The 21750-nt window shown below is 38.3% G+C and overlaps 1 protein-coding gene across 1 annotated transcript in view; it reads right to left on the bottom strand.

Moving 5' to 3' along the window:
• The window catches only part of srgap1a (SLIT-ROBO Rho GTPase activating protein 1a), a 76981-nt gene that overhangs the window by 25025 nt on the left and 30206 nt on the right, over positions 1-21750 (bottom strand). The window contains exons 3-9 of the mRNA XM_057347589.1: positions 20144-20306; positions 16820-16882; positions 14035-14214; positions 13007-13135; positions 11072-11293; positions 8784-8885; positions 243-440 (exon numbers count right to left, since the gene is read on the bottom strand). Of these exons, the coding sequence (XP_057203572.1) occupies positions 243-440; positions 8784-8885; positions 11072-11293; positions 13007-13135; positions 14035-14214; positions 16820-16882; positions 20144-20306 (1057 nt within the window). The remainder of the gene's footprint in view (positions 1-242; positions 441-8783; positions 8886-11071; positions 11294-13006; positions 13136-14034; positions 14215-16819; positions 16883-20143; positions 20307-21750) is intronic.

Raw genomic sequence — 21750 nt, 5'->3', positions numbered from 1 at the left:
AAGAATTGAGGGTCCAGCATTGTATAACTGAATGTTTTTGGTTAAAAATTCTAAGTTTAAGATTATACGTCTTTATATGGGGGGGGGCCGCAAAGCAATGCACTTAACACAAAGGGGGCCTTACAACGAAAAAGTTTGAGAACCACTGCTTTAGAGAATTCTTTTTAAATTCCTTTAGCGTTACTTTTTTACTTGCAGCTGGAAATAAAATTTAAATATAAGTGACTAATTCATGAATTCACCATAAAATAGAACTGCTCTGTCTCCTGCTGGTTGGCACGTCTTTTGGCAATGCTCGGCTTGCTGAGGTAGGTCTCTGACACGGTGGACTTGACCGATTCAGTGGAACGGCTGTGATGGAAACATTCCGACACGTCGTAGTCTTCGATGGTCACCATGTCCTGGACGGTAGTGAGAGTGGCTTCTGACGTCTTCTTGATCTGGAATGGGACAAGGCCATGGTCAGTAAGTTTCTTCAAGCATCCGTAGGTCAAGCGTCCGTCAAATGCATAAATTAAAACAAGTTCCTGTAGCTCATCTGGTAGAAGAAGGTTAAATGTATGATCTCCAGGACACACAAACTGATACAATGTACATTGAATCCAGTTCAGGCATGTTTAGATAAGTGTCTGTCAACTGCATAAATGTAAACACTTTCTTAGGATTAACACACCTGCTCCTGACTAACAGTTTACGTATCACAGAAACAATCTCTAAGAGATTAAGTGCTTTGCTCGACGGCGCAATGCATCACCTGGGATCTAAAACATTCAACCTTTCTTGCAGTCCAGATACACACAAAAATGTTAGAAAACACATAAATCACCTTTTTGGAAATACCGGAAGAAACTTCCCCTCTGACCTTCACTACCTGACATACGAACTGTGAATAATAGCAGACCTTGAGTACGACATCAGACCAAAGAAATCAATTCACAGCGAGGGGAGTGGAGGACGACTGGAGGAAACGCCATTCATTTAATGGTCTCGCAGATTAATTTATGTCGCTTTTCTGTGTCAGACATGCATGATATATGTGCATTAGCTCAGAATGGGAGGATGACCAAACTATATTTCTATAACATAGTTATGTGTATTACAAAAGGTGAGTTTAAAAATAATATATTATTTTTTATTATTTTTATATATTATATACACATTATTTTTATAAAATATCCATTCAATTAATCAATTCAAACAGGCAACACATGATGATTTAGCAGCACAAAAACTGACAAGGTCATGGTGACATTTAAAAAAAAGGATGTTGAAATCGTGTGCAATAGCTCGGTGGCAGTGTGTGTTCACCTGCTGAGAGAACAAACTCAGTGCAGAACACAAATGTCAGAGCACTTATTTTTGTTTGCACAAACACTGCAATCTTGCCCTCGAGGAAAAACTAAAACGCACAAACACAATTTCACACCATTACACACAGTATCATAATCGTGTCTCATTACAAACACTGAGCTCATATGTCATTGTCCACTGGTTCAAGCTGAATCATCTCTCAAATCAATGGAAGATGACATTCCAGTGTATGGAAACCATGAGCCACACCTCCAGGTCCAGTTCACATCTGTGATTTATCGGCCTGTCGTGGGCTTCGATACACAAAGCGAATGACAGGTTTAAGCTTGTCTCCCGTCTTTACTGTCTCTGTGGTTTGGTTTTATAGAGGATGTACCGCACCTGTCTGTCGGATGTGATTTGCTGGGAAAGTGAACATTAGCTGTGCCTTTACAAAAGCGGACAGGTTTCACTGAGGTAAGAGGAGGAAGACAAATGAGATGACTCAATAAAAATAAACGTAATTTTTTATAACTTCAATACAGCTTGAAGTGATTTTTTAAAACCTTACAGGATCAAAGACATGAAGACATGATTTTAAGTACATTGGTGTTTCATGGACAAATGAATTTTTGGGGTAAACTGTTTCTTTAATTAAACCGCACTTATTAACCCTGTTGCTTTAATAACACTATAAGATGCTTTATTTAAGGTCCAGTGCGTCATTTTTGGGAGGATCTTTCGACAGAAATGCAATATATATATAGAAATAAAAGTTAAATATAAGTGACTAATTCATGAATTCACCATAAAATAGAACTGCTCTGTCTCCTGCTGGTTGGCACGTCTTTTGGCAATGCTCGGCTTGCTGAGGTAGGTCTCTGACACGGTGGACTTGACCGATTCAGTGGAACGGCTGTGATGGAAACAATCCGACACGTCGTAGTCTTCGATGGTCACCATGTCCTGGACGGTAGTGAGAGTGGCTTCTGACGTCTTCTTGATCTGGAATGGGACAAGGCCATGGTCAGTAAGTTTCTTCAAGCATCCGTAGGTCAAGCGTCCGTCAAATGCATAAATTAAAACAAGTTCCTGTAGCTCATCTGGTAGAAGAAGGTTAAATGTATGATCTCCAGGACACACAAACTGATACAATGTACATTGAATCCAGTTCAGGCATGTTTAGATAAGTGTCTGTCAACTGCATAAATGTAAACACTTACTTAGGATTAACACACCTGCTCCTGACTAACAGTTTACGTATCACAGAAACAATCTCTAAGAGATTAAGTGCTTTGCTCGACGGCGCAATGCATCACCTGGGATCAAAAACATTCAACCTTTCTTGCAGTCCAGATACACACAAAAATGTTAGAAAACACATAAATCACCTTTTAGGAAATACCGGAAGAAACTTCCCCTCTGACCTTCACTACCTGACATACGAACTGTGAATAATAGCAGACCTTGAGAACGACATCAGACCAAAGAAATCAATTCACAGCGAGGGGAGTGGAGGACGACTGGAGGAAACGCCATTCATTTAATGGTCTCGCAGATTAATTTATGTCGCTTTTCTGTGTCAGACATGCATGATTACACTCACCTAAAGGATTATTAGGAACACCATACTAATACGGTGTTTGACCCCCTTTCGCCTTCAGAACTGCCTTAATTCTACGTGGCATTGATTCAACAAGGTGCTGAAAGCATTCTTTAGAAATGTTGGCCCATATTGATAGGATAGCATCTTGCAGTTGATGGAGATTTGTGGGATGCACATCCAGGGCACGAAGCTCCCGTTCCACCACATCCCAAAGATGTTCTATCGGGTTGAGATCTGGTGACTGTGGGGGCCATTCTAGTACAGTGAACTCATTGTCATGTTCAAGAAACCAATTTGAAATGATTCGAGCTTTGTGACATGGTGCATTATCCTGCTGGAAGTAGCCATTAGAGGATGGGTACATGGTGGTCATAAAGGGATGGACATGGTCAGAAACAATGCTCAGGTAGGCCGTGGCATTTAAACGATGCCCAATTGGCACTAAGGGGCCTAAAGTGTGCCAAGAAAACATCCCCCACACCATTACACCACCACCACCAGCCTGCACAGTGGTAACAAGGCATGATGGATCCATGTTCTCATTCTGTTTACGCCAAATTCTGACTCTACCATTTGAATGTCTCAACAGAAATCGAGACTCATCAGACCAGGCAACATTTTTCCAGTCTTCAACTGTCCAATTTTGGTGAGCTCGTGCAAATTGTAGCCTCTTTTTCCTATTTGTAGTGGAGATGAGTGGTACCCGGTGGGGTCTTCTGCTGTTGTAGCCCATCTGCCTCAAGGTTGTGCGTGTTGTGGCTTCACAAATGCTTTGCTGCATACCTCGGTTGTAACGAGTGGTTATTTCAGTCAAAGTTGCTCTTCTATCAGCTTGAATCAGTCGGCCCATTCTCCTCTGACCTCTAGCATCAACAAGGCATTTTCGCCCACAGGACTGCCGCATACTGGATGTTTTTCCCTTTTCACACCATTCTTTGTAAACCCTAGAAATGGTTGTGCGTGAAAATCCCAGTAACTGAGCAGATTGTGAAATACTCAGACCGGCCCGTCTGGCACCAACAACCATGCCACGCTCAAAATTGCTTAAATCACCTTTCTTTCCCATTCTGACATTCAGTTTGGAGTCAGGAGATTGTCTTGACCAGGACCACACCCCTAAATGCATTGAAGCAACGTGATGGAGATGGTAGATAAGATTATGCATTAATGGTTGCAGATTAATATATGCCTTTATCTGTGTGATGTGATAATGTGCATTAGCTCAGAATGGGAGGATGACCAAACTATATTTCTATAACATAGTTATGTGTATTACAAAAGGTGAGTTTAAAAATANATATATTATTTTTTATTATTTTTATATATTATATACACATTATTTTTATAAAATATCCATTCAATTAATCAATTCAAACAGGCAACACATGATGATTTAGCAGCACAAAAACTGACAAGGTCATGGTGACATTAAAAAAAAAAGGATGTTGAAATCGTGTGCAATAGCTCGGTGGCAGTGTGTGTTCACCTGCTGAGAGAACAAACTCAGTGCAGATCACAAATGTCAGAGCACTTATTTTTGTTTGCACAAACACTGCAATCTTGCCCTCGAGGAAAAACTAAAACGCACAAACACAATTTCACACCATTACACACAGTATCATAATCGTGTCTCATTACAAACACTGAGCTCATATGTCATTGTCCACTGGTTCAAGCTGAATCATCTCTCAAATCAATGGAAGATGACATTCCAGTGTATGGAAACCATGAGCCACACCTCCAGGTCCTGTTCACATCTGTGATTTATCGGCCTGTCGTGGGCTTCGATACACAAAGCGAATGACAGGTTTAAGCTTGTCTCCCGTCTTTACAGTCTCTGTGGTTTGGTTTTATAGAGGATGTACCGCACCTGTCTGTCGGATGTGATTTGCTGGGAAAGTGAACATTAGCTGTGCCTTTACAAAAGCGGACAGGTTTCACTGAGGTAAGAGGAGGAAGACAAATGAGATGACTCAATAAAAATAAACGTAATTTTTTATAACTTCAATACAGCTTGAAGTGATTTTTTAAAACCTTACAGGATCAAAGACATGAAGACATGATTTTAAGTACATTGGTGTTTCATGGACAAATGAATTTTTGGGGTAAACTGTTTCTTTAATTAAACCGCACTTATTAACCCTGTTGCTTTAATAACACTATAAGATGCTTTATTTAAGGTCCAGTGCGTCATTTTTGGGAGGATCTTTCGACAGAAATGCAATATATATATATATATACTGTACACCACTATGTCTTCAGAGGTATATAAAGACCTTACATAATAGGGCCACGCGATCATGGGTAAAATGATAATCATGGTTATTTTGCTCAAAATTTTTATCACGCTTGATAAACACGGTTATTTTGTCGGTTCAGAACTTTTGTTTTTCATTTCGCTTCAGCATGTTTATTAGGCCTATAGTTTACAGCCAATGAATATGTTATAATCTGCTGCCATTAAAGTTAAACACCATATTTCCAAAACACGCGATCAATCATGTAAACACTTCACCACAAAAAATGAACATTTTGTGACCTTCGGAATGAAACCTTGCAACTCCATTTTTGATTGATACTATCGGTCACCCTTAATGTTTGCCTGTGGGTTTTACAAAAAAGTATCAAAATAGTACAAATGCAGTACAGAAATGTGCTTTTTTATTTCCTGTTAAGTGGCAGTTTAAAAGATACAAGCTTTACTATGATTTTCTGACCTTATCGGGAGCTTGCTTTTAAAACATTAATATCACAACGATTATGCTCAATTAATTGTGGGAAGCATAAATCGTTATCACGATTCGAATTCGATTAATCGTAAATACTTTATCTCTTTTGGCAAAGAAGCAATAATGCGACAACATTTTTGTCCTATGAGAGCCGCTGTAGTGCTTCGGAAGGGAGGGGGGTAGGGTGGAGTGAGCCCATAGTTGCAATTCACACCCTCACCACTAGATGCCGCTAAAATCCGAATATTGCTCCTTTAAAGGCGGGGTGTTCGATTTCCGAATTACGCTTGTTTGGACAAAGTCGGGCCGAGTACCAAAACAACCTTGTAGCCAATCAGCAGTAAGGTGTACAGTGCATAGTACGGACATTAGTCGAGCGAGCGCTGACGAAAGCGAAAGATGGGGGTATGGGTGTGTCTGTTTTGGTGATTTGAACATCAACAACGGCTCAGAGAAATCGGACACCCCGCCTTTAAATGTATCAATTCAACACCAATTTGCCGTTTATTTCTATTACACCTGGTAGTGTTTTTACCATGTGATCAGTATGCTCGAGTAAACAGACTAAGGTAATAAGCTGGCACTAGTTAAAGATGTTTGGCACATTTATAGCACTTTGGCAATCAGTATTAACATCAACCGAGGGACTGACAACCAGCACAAAAGCAGCAGAGAGAGTCCAGACAATCAGTGATTCACAAAGCAGTTGAAGCACGACTGAAGTTTTTGATGTTTCTCGCCGAGGTTTATCGCCAGCAAAACAAACCATCACTTCCTACAGAGAACGGCACCTTTCTTTAGTGGGGTTTCAGTGTGTGATGTGAACAGAATAAGTACTGGATCAGGAAAGGAGGGCGAAAGAACGAGGTAGAAAAGGACAGAGAGATGTAAAGGAAAAGCGAGAGAGAGATAACACTTGTCAGATCTGCTCTGAGAGCTTCAATCTCGTTCTAATCTCTACAGCAAACACTTTTTACATTATTCAATTATGAGCTGTGGAGGAGCGATGGAAATGGAAGGGTTGACAGCTGGATAATTACTCATGAAAAATGAGACGATGAGACAGGACGCTTGAAACGAAAGACTTCTTCTTCCTTTGTGCGCAGCAAAGGTGTGTTTGAGGCCCAAGGCAAAGCCTGGCAGGATGAGTGGATTTTAGGATAATGCATAAAGTATTCATCACTCCATTTCTTTCCTTTTCATCGAATGCAGTGAAGGTTCTAGGAAACGACTGCCACGACTGTTAGGTTTGTGCAACACTACAGTATGTTCTGTATCCTGTAATGCTTCTCACAGACCTTGAGGGTGATGTTGGATGTTTTAAGCCATCTGGAGAAAGCAGGAAGTGCCATGACCTCATTTCCTCCTGCCATGTGCTTCAACTTCCTTTCAGCATTCCATTCACAACTACAGTATGTACAGTCTAAGTGACAAGCTGTGCTAATTAAATAGCTAATATTTGGCTTATCTTTTAAATGTCCTCACTAGCTGAACAAAGTGTCATTTGGTCAACAAGCTGAAAGTTGCCACTGCTTCATTATAGATATTTTTAGTTCCAAAAATGTACTGCCAAGGGAAACAAAAATGTTTCCGTTTTCAAAAAATGTTGAGCATGCATTGTTTTATCAAACAGTGTAAAAGAAATGTCAGTTTATTTACAGGAGCTATGTGTAGATGCCATCATTAAAATGCATTGTTTTTTAGGAGAAAGATGCATCATAAGCTTCTTGAAAATGTTGAACCAAAACAATATATATATACAGAAATAGAAAAGAAATTCAAAAACTAATAAAGGATGAAATATAACGAGTAATCACTTTTTCTTACTCGAAATTTTTTGACATACATTGCATTAAAAAAACAACAATTATACAAAGATGAATTATTTCCACAGAAAGATCATCGAGTGATTTAATGTTTTCATCCTAAACTCTAAAACAAAGATTTAAAGAGACAGAGAGATATCATCTACTGTCATTCAGTGCCATATCTGATTTTGTGTGTGCATCGAAAAACCTCCTCTCTCTGCCCTCTATTAAAAGGAGAAAACGAATCACACACTACAATAACGTAACAGGAAGCAGATAAGAGACGAGGGCAGATGTAAGACACTCGTTTGTCTAGGATAGACAAGATAACGCCAAGGAGTCAAGGCAGATTTCTCCATCTTCCTGACAGAGCGTTTTTTACCCGGGCATTTGGCTTACAGGCTGATTAAAATGTTGCAGCCTTGGACAAGGCAGAGATAATAAAATGTGAAAAAGACAGACGTGAAAGACGGAAAAAGGAGATGGTGTTTTGGAGAGATGCCTCTCTGTGCGTCACTGGGGTTATCTGGAGGACAGCAAAATTCTGCAGGGAGGAAAAACTATTTCTTGTAAGTCCTCCGAAAGCCTCTTTACCATCAGCTCCTGCCAACTCCATTAAGCAAACACAGCGCAAAGCTTCTTCGCACTAATGCAACAGGAAGATATGGGATGTGTATTCCTGGATTTGTCTAACTTGTTAAAGAAGATTTTCAAATTCAATTACGCAGCTCAATGTTCTAAAATCAGCTGACGGTATTTTGCCCGTGGCTTGCCGTATGATGCTATTGCTATAGAGCAGGAGTGTTTTGTCTAAAATAATTATTTACTAATTTCTGGGAAAATCTCAACTTTAGTTTTGTGTCTTTAAATGATTTGAAAGGAACAACAGTATAGGTGAGAGTTCTGAGAAACCTTCTGGTACTAAAGAAGCCATTGTCTGAAGTCATTTTTAATGCACTGTGCTTTATGAATCATTGCGTAAAACTTTTTTAAATATCAGAGTCCAATGTAATACATTCATGGTCTACTATGGCATTATGGTATATATATAATATATAGTTACATTTGGTAGACGCTTTTATCCAAAGTGGGAGTGCATTTACATTTTTTTATCTTTAAAATACCCACAACCTTTGCATTGCTAACACAATGCCATACAAAGTGAGCTACGTAAACATATACAGTAACTCTCAATATATCTCTGATAACACACAAAATCAAAACCTGTGCTCCCTTTATGTTAGTCTAATAGCTCTTCCTGTATAAGTGGGTGGTCCTTGGATTTAAAAAGACAGAAGATTAATGTTGACCAGACTTCCAAAGTCAAAAGTCTGGCTAAGGTCGCCTTACCTCTTCATTCTCGATCTTTAGCGTGGCCAGGCGAGATTGAAGCTGCTGGAACCTCAGCAGGAGCTCAGCCTGCATGGGAGGCTGTGCTGTGATCTGACACACCTGAAAAACAAAGCAACTTCCGATTATTCTCCTCCGCAGCCCCATCAGTCCCTTTGAGAGCTTAATAAACATCTATTTGGGTAGATGACGGGCATCATTGGAAAATTTTAAGGATGGAATCTTGATTCCAAATGAAATATTACAAGTGCCCTTTATAAAGCAATGCTCCAGTTGTTTTACTGACAGAGCACAAAGGCACGACCACAAAACAACAGGTTGTAAACCATGCGCAGACGTGATATCAGTGGCGAAATGGCCAATTAGGGAGCATAAATCCAATAAAGACTGTAAAATAAAGCTTGAGGGTGAGAAATGCAATATGATTTGTTCCCAGCGCTCGGCACAAGCAACAGTCTGGCAACTGAGATACACCACACTGAATTCCAAATATCATTAAAACGCTTTTACACTCCATGCCCAGTATGACCTCATGCATTTCACGGTGAGACAAGATTAACGTTGAGGGTAATGGACGGGCCATAGCCGGTACATGTGCCCATCACTCTTTGTGTTTAAATTAAATGTAACCTCAACCTCCGAGTTATCTGGAATGTTGCATTTAGGATTGTAGGACCTATTTTCAAGATAAAAATTAAATTGGTTATAAGGGAAAACGACAGCAAAATTATTGGAAAGATTTTTTAAACTACTGTGATATTAGTTGGTTTGTCTATCTCAAATTCCTTCACTTTTGATCTTATTTTAAAAATATACAGAAATAGGGCTAAAAACATCAAATATTAACAAATGTACATATCATAATAACTTTATAGTGATAGTTCATCCAAAAACTAAAATTCTGTCATTGTTTACACACACACGTGTCATTTCAAACCTGTTTGACTTTCTTCCGCAGAACCAGTGTTGGGTGTAACTAGTTACTAAGTAATTAGTTACTGTAATTTAATTACTTTCCCTTGAAAAAGTAAAGTAATGGATTACTCTTGTTTTTTCTGTAATTTAATTACAGTTACTTTTGATGTAATTAAACTAAATACTTTGTGTAATATATGCGTGTGCAATAGTGGAATTGGCATCAAAATTCAAAGTCTAACTTTAAAATCCTTGCTTTAATGTATAATTCTCACATTTGTAATACTTTGGTCAGTTAATAAGAGTACTTTATGTAGTTTAAAATTATTTATTTAAATGAATTAAAAGAGCCCTTTCATGTCTGTCCTTGAATCACTTAACTAATCAAGGTTGATATAGGATATAGAAAGTAATTAGTAACTAAATACTTTTTGGAGAGAGTAATTTGTACAGTAATCTAATTACACCATTGAATATGTAATTAGTAACTAGTAATTAATTACTTTTTGAGAGTAACTTACCCAACACAGCGCAGAACACAAAAGAAGATATTTTGAAGAATGTTGTTAACTGGCACACATTAACTTGCGTTTTGTGTCCATACAATAGAAGTGAATGAGTGCCAGCGCTGTTCGGTTACCAACTTTCTTCAAAATATGCTCTTTTGTTTCTGTGGAAGAAGGTCACGCAGGTTTGAAATGCCAAGATGGCGAGTAAAAAAAACAGAATTTTTATTTTTGTCACAGTTGACACCTTGTAAGCTAACTCGATGAACAAAAGCTGCAGTAACTTTACATTAGCTCTATTTCAATCCTGTTTAAAAATGCAAATACCTAAAGAAGAGTATATTTACAAAAGTCTGGAACAACCTTTAACGCAAATAATTATGTAATAGAAATATGGAAATAATCTATGGGAATGTAATATCAATAAAGGTTAAAGGTACTGTATAAAAGGAATAATCCTTTTAAAAAAATAAACTCAGGGTGTCAATATGGTTGCTATTGTGTGTGTGTGTGTTCATGTTTGTATATCCCGGTGGGGACCTAAACCTGAATGCACACCAACACATGGGGACTCGTGTCACCGTGGGGACCAAAATTGAGGTCCTCATGGGCAAAAAAGCTAATAAATTGTACAGAGCAATATTTTTTACAAATCTAAAAATGCAAAAAGTGTTCTATGATCTTTAGGTTTAGGGATAGGGTTAGAGATAGGGGATAGAATATACAGTTTGTACAGTATAAAAAACATTACGCCTATGGACTGTCCCCACGGGGATAGTCAACCAAAGCTGTGTGTGTGTGTGTGTGTGTGTGCGTGTGCGTGTGTGTGTGTAAATACATATACACTGGGCTTTGTTCAAATCTGACCTCATCTCCCATATGTGGCTGGAACTCAAATTTGACGGGTGGGCAGAAGGCAGTAGGGTACATTTCCATGAAGCGCTGGCGGTCACTCCGGGGGTCCAGACTGTCCACTGCATTCTCGATGATGTCCAGGCCCTCGTGTCGAGATGTCTCCAGGTTATATTCAGCTGAGAGGTACGTCCGCAAAGCCCGATTCAGAGAGGCATGATATCCCAGATCACAACACTACACAGAAAATGACACACAGTGTTACGTGTTCGATACCTACTGTACCAGAGAACTATTTCGTAAACCTACTACCTGCTGGTTAACAGCTCAACCATCAGGATCGAGTCTTACAGCTAATATCTGACATTCCAAACACATGAACACAAACAGCACAGCATGACTCCTCACATTTTCAACAACTGTGACTCTGAGAATATTTGTCTCTAAGATGACCTTATACATAATGACGGCGCTGTGGTCTATGAGCTGGCTTTATATGGCCTCGATCTTCAAAGCCTGTGCCAAACAGCCCGGTAGCCCAGTTGTTACAGGCTAATCGTGAGCAGACAGGCTGGTATTTTCACATTCTGATTCTGACTCGGAGCAGAGAATAAAATGAGGTGTCCTGGATAATAAAATATGGGGGAGAAATAGGTCGTCCTTGAAGAGGTTATTTAAGATGTGCTTGTCATAGGAAGAGCTGCTAGGCTCCCAAGGCGTAAAGCCAACTGCTTTCCATCTTATTTAATAATCATGTTGGTCAGTCCGTCTGCTTTCTGATCGTTTTACGAGTTTTGATGCCGAGGATGATAACGGAATCAAATGGATCCAGCTTTCAGTCCATGTTGGACAGTAAATTTAATACTTTTTCCCTCTCTCATCCTCTTCGTCTGACTATCTCTTTGGCTCTTGTTTCTCTCTCTCTCTCTCTCATTCTGGTGAGACGGCATAAAACAGGAAAAGGTGAAGTAAACATCATTCCGGCTCATGTCTGTCTCACTGCCTCACTGCAGAGAAGTAACACCGTCTCACACCATGAAGAGCCACCATGAAGAACATTTTACTGAGACAAGGTCAAGTTATTTCTCCTCCAATGAAATAGCTGAATAACTGACTGTGCACACACACACTCCTGTCAGCCTCCTGCAGAGAGGCTTTTGTTTCCTACATGAAAGTAATATTTTGCTGGATGTTCAGTTTATAAATAAATGATGCTGACAGGATTTGACAATGATTTCGGACTGCAAGAGAGTGAACAGAGTGCTCAGCAGGGTGAAATGTAAAAAAAGTATTTAACATCTTGTTCATCTTCCAGACTCTCAGGCGGCCCGATTCACCGAAAAGTAGGTTTTAGGGCCAGAGTCCCTTCCACTATTTTCACAGTAAAAATAAATACATTGCCACATTAACAGACTAGGGCACCTACCTCGATATAAAACTAGTAGAACAAAAAGTCTTAGACCACATTAAAAAAATCTAGGTTTTGAGAAGGAACTGACAAAGGTCAGATTTGCATAGTTTGCAAATACGTGCAATTTTATACCACATGCTTGGTTAACGTTCTCTTTCAGAAAAACGTATCCAACAATCAAGGCTTTATAAAACATCTTAAACTAACAAGTTTGCGTGTGGAGACACTAGGGCACAAAAAATCCTGAATGTGATTTAACCGTATTTTGTAAACGAAGGTGCTGCACACCTGCATTTAAAATCTAAGAGCTTAAATTTAAATCCAATGTTGACAGAGTATTTAAAGCAGACTAAAACAGGCGTGTAGACACAATCACACACTCGAAAGGTTGAAACTGGCAGCAAGTTTATCATATTGAGCTCTCCCGGCAGATCTGAGGTCAGTCTGAAGTTCTATTTATAACCGTCCTACTTGTCATGCAAAGTTTTTTAGTCTGCAAAAGAATCACCGAACCTACTTTTCTCTCCCCAGTTACTTACATCTATTAAATCGGACAAGTCGTGAATGTAATACTTGAAGATTGAAGCATTAGAGGCTTCGAGCGTCAGCAAGTATTCGTTCCGAGCTTTGATCGACTTCAGCTTGTTCTCGGAATACTTGGCCTGCCTCTGATGAGAGAGAGAGAGAAAAAGAAAGAAACAAAACAGACAGAATATAAGAAGACAGATCGAAATATAACAAGCAAAACATTTTTAACATTCAAGCATGCTTTATTTCTGCACACAATGTGTTCCTTGAAGATTTCATTGGAAATGATTGAGAACAAACGCTTCTAAAATTAAACCACTGGGATAAAAAGTTGCATGTAAATGTTAGGGAAGTACACACACTTGCATAGCAGGGCACATCTTTGGGGTTAAAAAGGCTTACAGTATAAGTTTAGTTAATTTCCCGCATCAGTTCCTTATTACTAACACTTGACTGACTGACCAACAGGCAGTGACTCACGGCAACTTCCATATTTAAACCATCCCACAATGCCTCATTCCAGGAAGCGTCAATGAAAAACAATCCCAAAGCTGTTAAATCATTTGTCACGGGCTTTAACAGAAAACAGATAAAGCGAGAGCATAAAACGAGGCTGTTTCTGTGACAGCTGGGCTCAGGGATGGCTTCCATTAAACGACACGACTGATGCGTTATAACACGCAGGTCTAGGTCAAACTTACTTCATAATAAATCAAGCAAGACAAAGCACAATTAATATGAGTGTTTCAACAACAATTTTATCAATTTCCCTAAAGATCACAAGGAAAATATACTTCACAGTTTAAATATTTTTTTACATTATGGCTTCTGACAATTTGTGAGCCAAACATTTCTTTCTTTACCTTAATATACAAAATTAATGAGATAAAAAAAATCTCACGAGGAGCAAATCTAACAAACCTTTAGGAAAAAAACAAACCTTGATGCTTTGGGTCTTTTCAAAGCAGTTATCTCTCAATTTTTCATGGTTTACCTTGACTCAACTGCTATAAGCCATTAAAGACTTTATCCCGTTTACCTTCTCTTTCATCTTCTCGATCTTCTTCACCGAGCTCCTCCTCTGGTGTTTGTCCTCCATGCGGATGTAAAAGACGGGGTCCGTCCGTCCGATCTGTTTCTCCTCCTGCTTCTCTGCTTCTTTCAGCTTGCTTTCAGCACTGATGCTCTCCGTGTGATACATGTGGTAGGTTTTCATCACCTGCGGGATCCAGAGGTCAGAGGTCAAAAGTTCAACAACAGTCAGCAGCTGCCTGCCTGGGCCAAATCTATTTATTCCAACTACTTGACCCAAATCAATCGAGAGAAACAGCTTCTTCTATTCCTGTTTTGAGTATAAGTGCAAAAATCAAATGAATGTTGAAACTCTTTTAGCCACAACGATTAACTAGAGTTCCAAAGAGAAACTGTTTGAAATGCTTTTTTCTTTTTGAAACATCAGCTTCTCAATGGTCCATGATGGAAGCCATATTTTACTCTTACTCTAGTCCTAATTACATTGTCAAGAACTTTGTGTTTGATGGCCGCTGGAATTTGCGGTTATCTTAAAATCGACTGGATTCTGAACCCTTATATTGTTTCTTTAGTCCACTTCTTTCATCAAAATGTGTCAATTCGACACTGTATAACCATGTTGGCATAATATAATATACAATATATACACATGAGCACATGAGGATACACTGCAAAAAAAGAATTTCTTAATATTTTCTGTTTTCTAGTAAAATTCGACAATAAAGACACATCTTCTTCAGAAGCAAAATGAAGATACTAAGTCTTGTTTTATTAAGAAAACATTTCAATTTTTTGAAGTGGAAAACAAGACAAAAATACTAAGTAAGTAATTTACTTTTTGCAGTACAGTTACTACCATTTAAGAAAATATGAATAGTGCAGTCAGGCAGCAAGAAATGAAACCCAACACAACAAAAGTAAGTTTCTTTGTTTAGTATTTTTGTCTTCACAAGAGGCTTACAGAGCATAAGACACAAAATACATTAAAATCATTGCCTGCAAAAATGAATCTTAGTATTTTTGTCTTGTTTTCCGTTACAAATATCTAAAAAACCTAAACATTAAAATACATTTACTTGAGAAGCAAAATGCCCCAAGATAACTGATATCCTGAAAGAAAATATAAAAATGTGTTTATGCTTAAAACAAGCAAAAAAATCTGCCAATAGGGTACCAAAAAAAAAAGTTTATAAGATATTTATTTTAAGCATAAACCCATGTTTTATTTATTATATTGCCGAGAAGTCAACAAAATTCTTCTGAAGAAATGCACACATCTACACAAAGGAATTTTTTGATATTGAAAAACAAGGTTTTTTGCAGGCAATGATTTTAATGTTTTTTTGTGTCTTATGCACTGTAAGCCTCTGTGAAACATGACAGCGAGACTTTCCTCATCAGCTTGAACTCTCGTGGAAAAATTCCATCTCCATCCAAATGACCAAATTGATAACAAGGAGCCATTCACAATAAGACATGAACACTGGGTCAGTCCAGGCCATAATCACTGCAGCAGCCACTTGGAATTATAATTCCTGGTACAGTAAAGCCACAAAAGAGAGCCTAACCAAACTAAATATTGTTCATAAATATCTACAGTGTAAGCAGCACAGTGCTCTGTTGTCCAGGCCTGTATAATTACACACGTGGCCAGGATAGCAGAGAAAACCATGTGCCGGCTCTCCGTTTACTGGTCTGGAACTCTGTTTACATTTCTGCTTGTTTTAGAAGGACCCATTTTAAAATCGCACCAGACCTGTTATTTCACCGGCTGTGGTCGCGTGGAGGCTTTCTGATGCAACGGACACGGAGCAGTGTTTTCCTCGAGAAGGCTAAATCAGGTCAAAAGTGAAAATCTATTTCTACACTGATCAAAATAAGCTGTAGTGTGTAACTTTCTTACAAGAACAAACATTGTGCAAATAAAAACAAGTGTCAAAGCTTCATATGATTTACAGAACAGTGTCTGGGGCAGAGGTTTCTCGATCGATTTTGGTGATGGAATGCAAAAAAGTGCCTGAAAATACTGAATATATCATCGTTCACCAAAAACTATATATTTTCAATCATTTATTCAACCTCATGTCATTCCAAAACTATGATTTTTTTCTTCTGCAGAGCACAAAAGAAGATATTTTGATACAAGTTGATAACCAAACAACCCTGGACCCCACTGACTTCCATTGTATGGGCACAAAACCACCAAAACATTTCTCCAAATCTTCTTTTGTGTTCCACAGAAGAATCATACACGGTCATATACGGGTTTTGAACCACATGAGGGAAAATAAATAAAAACACGATTTTTATTTCTGTATGAACAACATGTTTTGTAGCTTGTACTTACTAAGTGCAACATGTCAAGTAAAAAAAAAGAATAGATATTCAGAGGAAAAACACAAAAAAGAGTGTTCAACAAATCCGCAGGATAAGATTGCAGGTGTTTATATAAGTGGGAATACATTAGCATCTTATGAAGACCCCAGGGGATACATTCATCTTCAGAGCTATTGCAGTGGACCTGACAGCTACAATTAAAGTGCGGGAATTAACTATTGATTACCGGTGTGAACACCGTAATCCAACAAGGTCAGAGATGTAGAATTTATGCGTGAAGTGCATTCAGTTTCACAGATCTTTTACCATGGTATACAGTGGACTCCTGGATGTTGACGTCACCAAGAAACCCTAATATTTTTCTGTTCTGAAGAGCACACAAGAGAGCTGCTGTCACAGTTCATGGTTCAACTTAGTCCACTGATGTCAACGAGATCCGTGTTTACTGCACTTACCGTGTAGAGCTCGTTGAGAACTTTCATTAAATCCTCCTGCAGCTGAAAAGTGATATCTTTACTCTGAAGAGAGAAGGAGAGATACAAGCCGTCAGTAATCAGGTCACATTATCAAAAAGTGACAAAATATTTGTCAAAAAGCTAAAAATGATCAAATATATATTTTTTAAATAAAAACATGACTTTTATTCCTGGACTTGTTTTGCTAAACTCAACTAATTCAGCTCAGCTGCATGTGGAATGCAAGACTAACAGGTCGCACATGTCCTGTGGAGGTCCTAATCCTAACACAACTAGCACCTTCAAACACACGTTTTGACAGCCCTTTAACACACTCAAGAGTAAACAGCTGTGTTTGGCATGTGTGCACTTCAACACTCCCGCAGGATCTCAAGGCATAAGTAAACTCTAATTACTAAGCTCACCGCCAGTGACTCATCGTACAGTACAGGCAGTGTCCGGACATGAGAGCATCATGCCTCTTTTATGCGTTTAATCACGCTTCCTCCCATACTAACAGCAGCCAAAGCTTCTACTAAATAGATGTATGTAAATGCAAAAATGAAAGTCACATATGGTATGATCCAATCGCATAGATGCAGAGCATGGGTGAATTTTTTGTATGACAGGCCAGGCTTGTGCATGCCAACGGAGCTTATTTCCTAACTCCATATATAGCCAAACCAAGTAATATTAGAGTAGTATTATCCCATTAAAATGAATCTAGCTATAAAAAATGGACAACCTTCAAAGGCATGAACATGACATGACCATGTTCAGAGCCTATAACAAGAACAAGTCAAGAACAGTAAGGTGTCAATGGTTGTGCACTTTATAACAGAAGGCAGCATTATCCATGCCCTAAAAATGAAGTGGTACAAACTGTTGGGTGGGTATTTTAAGCTTGTGTTAGCATTTACAGTGTATACTTTATACTCTCTATCTTTGGGAATTTCTTTGACTTTTATAGTTGATCAATGGATTAAAAGAATTTTCAATTTCTATCATTTTAAATTGTTACAGAGGAAAAAGGGGCTACAAATGTTTTGTCACAGCGATGCTACTGAAGGACCATTTTTTGGTTCCCCAAATAACAATTCACTCCAAAATTCATATAAGAACCATTTTGTTCTGTCTTTGACATTCATCTCAACGCCAAATTATGAAATAAATAATGAAAACAAATATAAATAATAAAAAAACAAATTCATAACCTAGAATGCATGGAATGATTCATAAGTACTGCATAGGTAATATATACTGTACATATACGTATACATATATATATATTTATATATATATACATATACATATACATATATATATATATATATATATATATGAAGAGTTTGTTTCCAAAATGAGATAACTCGTTTTTATTGTGTTTTATTGTGTTAGTTAGCTGTATTTTTTTAGTTATTATGGCTTAAATCAAAACAAACCAACAGCAGTTTGACTGATATTAATTGGAATGCACAATAAAAAATATGATTTTAGAAAAAATGTAAAACTGAGTTCTCATTTTGGAAATAAACTCTTCATACATGTATATATATATATATATATATATATATGTGTGTGTGTGTGTGTGTGTGCGCGTGTGTGATATATGTATGTATGTATGTATGTGTGTATATATATGTATATGTATATATATGTATGTGTGTATATATATGTATATATATATATATATATATATATATATATATATGTATATATGTATAGATGTGATCTGCTGTGTGTGGGACTTATTATTGAAATCTTGTAGTGATCAAAGCAAGCAGGGTGCAATGATGACAGGAAAGAGCAGTTTTAGCGCCTTGGGTGCATGACCACCCCCCACATGCACCATGAGTCAATTTTTTTAATGAAAGACGCTTTTACTTTTCTTTTATTAATTAAAAGGTGATCAAGTCTTACTAGTCTTATAGTAGTGTTTAAACTACATAAGGAGAAAGACAAGCCTTTTTTCAATATTTTAGGCAAATCAAAATAAACCTATTTACCCAGCATGAATAAGGGTCACCTTGTTATACAACTAGCCACATGAACTTATTTGAGTGCCTACAGTGTCTTTATGTGGATTAAAAAGTTGTGTATATCAACTCGCCTGGAAACTGACAGCTTTGTTTTCAGGTTTCCTTCAACACAAGCTCATCTTATGACTCATGAGGCCTTTGAAGTTGTGATGTAGATATATTTATTTGCCTGGTAAGTAACAAGGTATTCATCCGGATAAAAACAGCTGTGAGGAGCACCTGTTTTTTTGTAATTATAGACGTTCCTTACTGTAATGGGCACTATGTGTAAGCATGCAACAACGTCAGGAGAATACAACAATTAGACTAAGATGAAACCACCTCTGTCTCTGGTTTTATAAAAATCAAGTGATCTTGTCTTGTAAAATTCTGGTGCTTTATACAGCTTCAACTGCCCAAGAACAGTACTTTCAACAAACAATGGTACACAAAAACGTTAAAAACAATAACAGAAAACTCCTACAGTAATGTTAAGTAAAAACGTACTTGCTTTACTCACAGAACTTACAAAAGCCAATCAAATCAGTGTTAGCTAGTTATTTCAAGTTTTCTGATCAATATGCATCAGATGGTTAGCAAACAAATTGTGGGCGGTCCATGGGTGTGTCATCTGAGGTCAGATCTGCCGGTCAAGCCCTTTGAGTAACCCATGTTTGAGACCAAAACTTTTACCTCCTGCATTCCAGCCTAGTAATTTGCTGCTGTGGTCGACTCACATGACTCGCGTGCATGGCAGCATGTAATCTATTTGGGAGTCTCCCCCTTCTGTGGCCTGTGCTGTAGGGTCCGCCACGTAGTTCTGGTCACGGGACCACGGACATCAAACGAGAGGCAGAAGGCCACGATTAGAGCTTAGCTTTAGGAACTATACAGTATAGAACCACAACACAGAAGCAAATGTCCTATGGCCGGACCCACATCATAAATCTGAAGAGCGAATGCACAAAACAACCTCATAGTATGCAAAAAAATTACATATCCCACGTATGCCTTTAACTGCAGGCAGGTATGTGTTAAAAGTGGAGAGCATTGTCTTGATATCTCTTGGAATGTGTTTTCCTCTTATGTTTCCTGCTTTCCAAGGAGGAAGTGCATGAAATGAATAATTTAATTCCTTTAAAACAAAAAAACAAAGGGAGAATTACTAAAAAAGAAAAGCCATGCTAGGATAAAAGCTACAAGGAAAATCTTTTTTGCCATTATATAACCGAGTAGAAACTTGTAAATTGTGAAATATTGTGGTAAAAATAAAACTTGTAAATTGTAAAATACAAATATTTCTGACCTTTTTCAGAAGGCGTGTGGAGTCTTCACTGATCTGCATGAAGCGCATGATGACGTTGTTGAGATAAATGTCGCTCAGCGTGGCGTGATCTTTGCTCTCCCTTCGAACCTGGTTCAACAACAGGTACCAGCAGTTCACCGGTGACAAGAGGTTCTGGTCTTTCCTGCATAAATGAGAGAGAGACTGATCAAAATAATGAACGGCTTCTCTCTGCGAGCTGTCAGCACCATCTGTGCGCTTCGCTCACAACCTGGAGGAGAACACAGACAGATCCATCTTTCTGTCTGGCCTCCACCGTTAGGATGCTGTGCGATCTTAGAAGCGTTAACATCCCTTACATAACTTCTAGAGGGAATACGTGAGCTATATGTATCCATACGCATATGTAACCAAGTATAACAACCAATCACAAAAGAATAAGAGAACGGAACAATGGTATTTATCAGGGAGATGGAGTTTTGGTGGGCAAGAAAAATGCAATGAAGTAGTTTTCAGCTCCGTTTCCCTTGTTAGTTTTGCATGTCAACGCTGCAGGTGAAGGTCTGCGGCCTCCCAACATGTTTATGACGCAAACCATGATGATATAAACATCCAAGTACATAAAAACCGCATCCGCTCAAGCTGAGCTGAAATATTTACTTTAAGAGAGTATTTTATAAAAACAGGAAATAACTTTTGACATTTACATTCGTGCTAGTGACAGACCAATATACTGCCGAAGCCGATATATAGGCCGATTTTTGGAAGGTTTTAATTATCGGCATCTGCCAATATATTTTTACAAATGGACAATATTTTATCTGTTTGGCCGCCGTACAGCACATTAGCATTTTATTCAGAAAAATGCCACTAAGATGTAAAGCAGGCATTTGCCACTTAATGTACGTGTAAAGTGGATGAGATACAAAAATTGTATGGTATGTATAAACAGTATGTTTAAATTGCTATACTTTATTTATAATAAGCCATGTTTAGCTGCCCACAATTAATATAATGTCATGTGTGGACCTCTTCATGTGTTCAAGTATGTTACTAACTAGGCACGTAATATACAACAATTATTCATTTAGTTTCACCAATTTTCTGTATGTCTCTCATTTAATTGCTTTTGTTATATCGGCCTCGTATCGGCCAATCGGCAACAGTGCTTTCTTAATATCGGTATCGGCCATTAAAAAACCCATATCGGTCGACCGCTAATTCATGCATCTATTTTTAATGTGTGATATGGCAACCGAACCTATGACCTTGTTGTCAGCATCATGCTTTATCAGTTCTGCAAAAGAAAACAAGACGACAAGCGCCTGAATAACTGACATGTGTAAAGAGTCAGGGTTGAAAGATCAAGTCCTCTGTGCCAGACTGGATCAAATGGATAATCTAATTGAGCTAAAAGCCCAGCGATGCATGGTCGCAATATAAACGCTCGGCTCGCAGGAGGGGGATTCAGATTGCAGGGAGAATTATGGGAGCCTGTGCGTTTTCTGTCAGTCTGTAATTACTGTAAAACCCTTTCATGAGACTGCCTCGGCCTCTTGAGAATGCACTCTGTTCTTTCTGCATGTGTGCAGTATGTCGAGAACGTGACGGAAGCTGAAGTGTACACG

This window comes from Triplophysa rosa, linkage group LG12 (assembly GCF_024868665.1).
Source record: "Triplophysa rosa linkage group LG12, Trosa_1v2, whole genome shotgun sequence".
NCBI lineage: Eukaryota > Metazoa > Chordata > Actinopteri > Cypriniformes > Nemacheilidae > Triplophysa > Triplophysa rosa.
The sequence above is the reverse complement of the archived record's forward strand: the minus strand, read 5'-3'. Positions and strand labels throughout refer to the sequence as shown.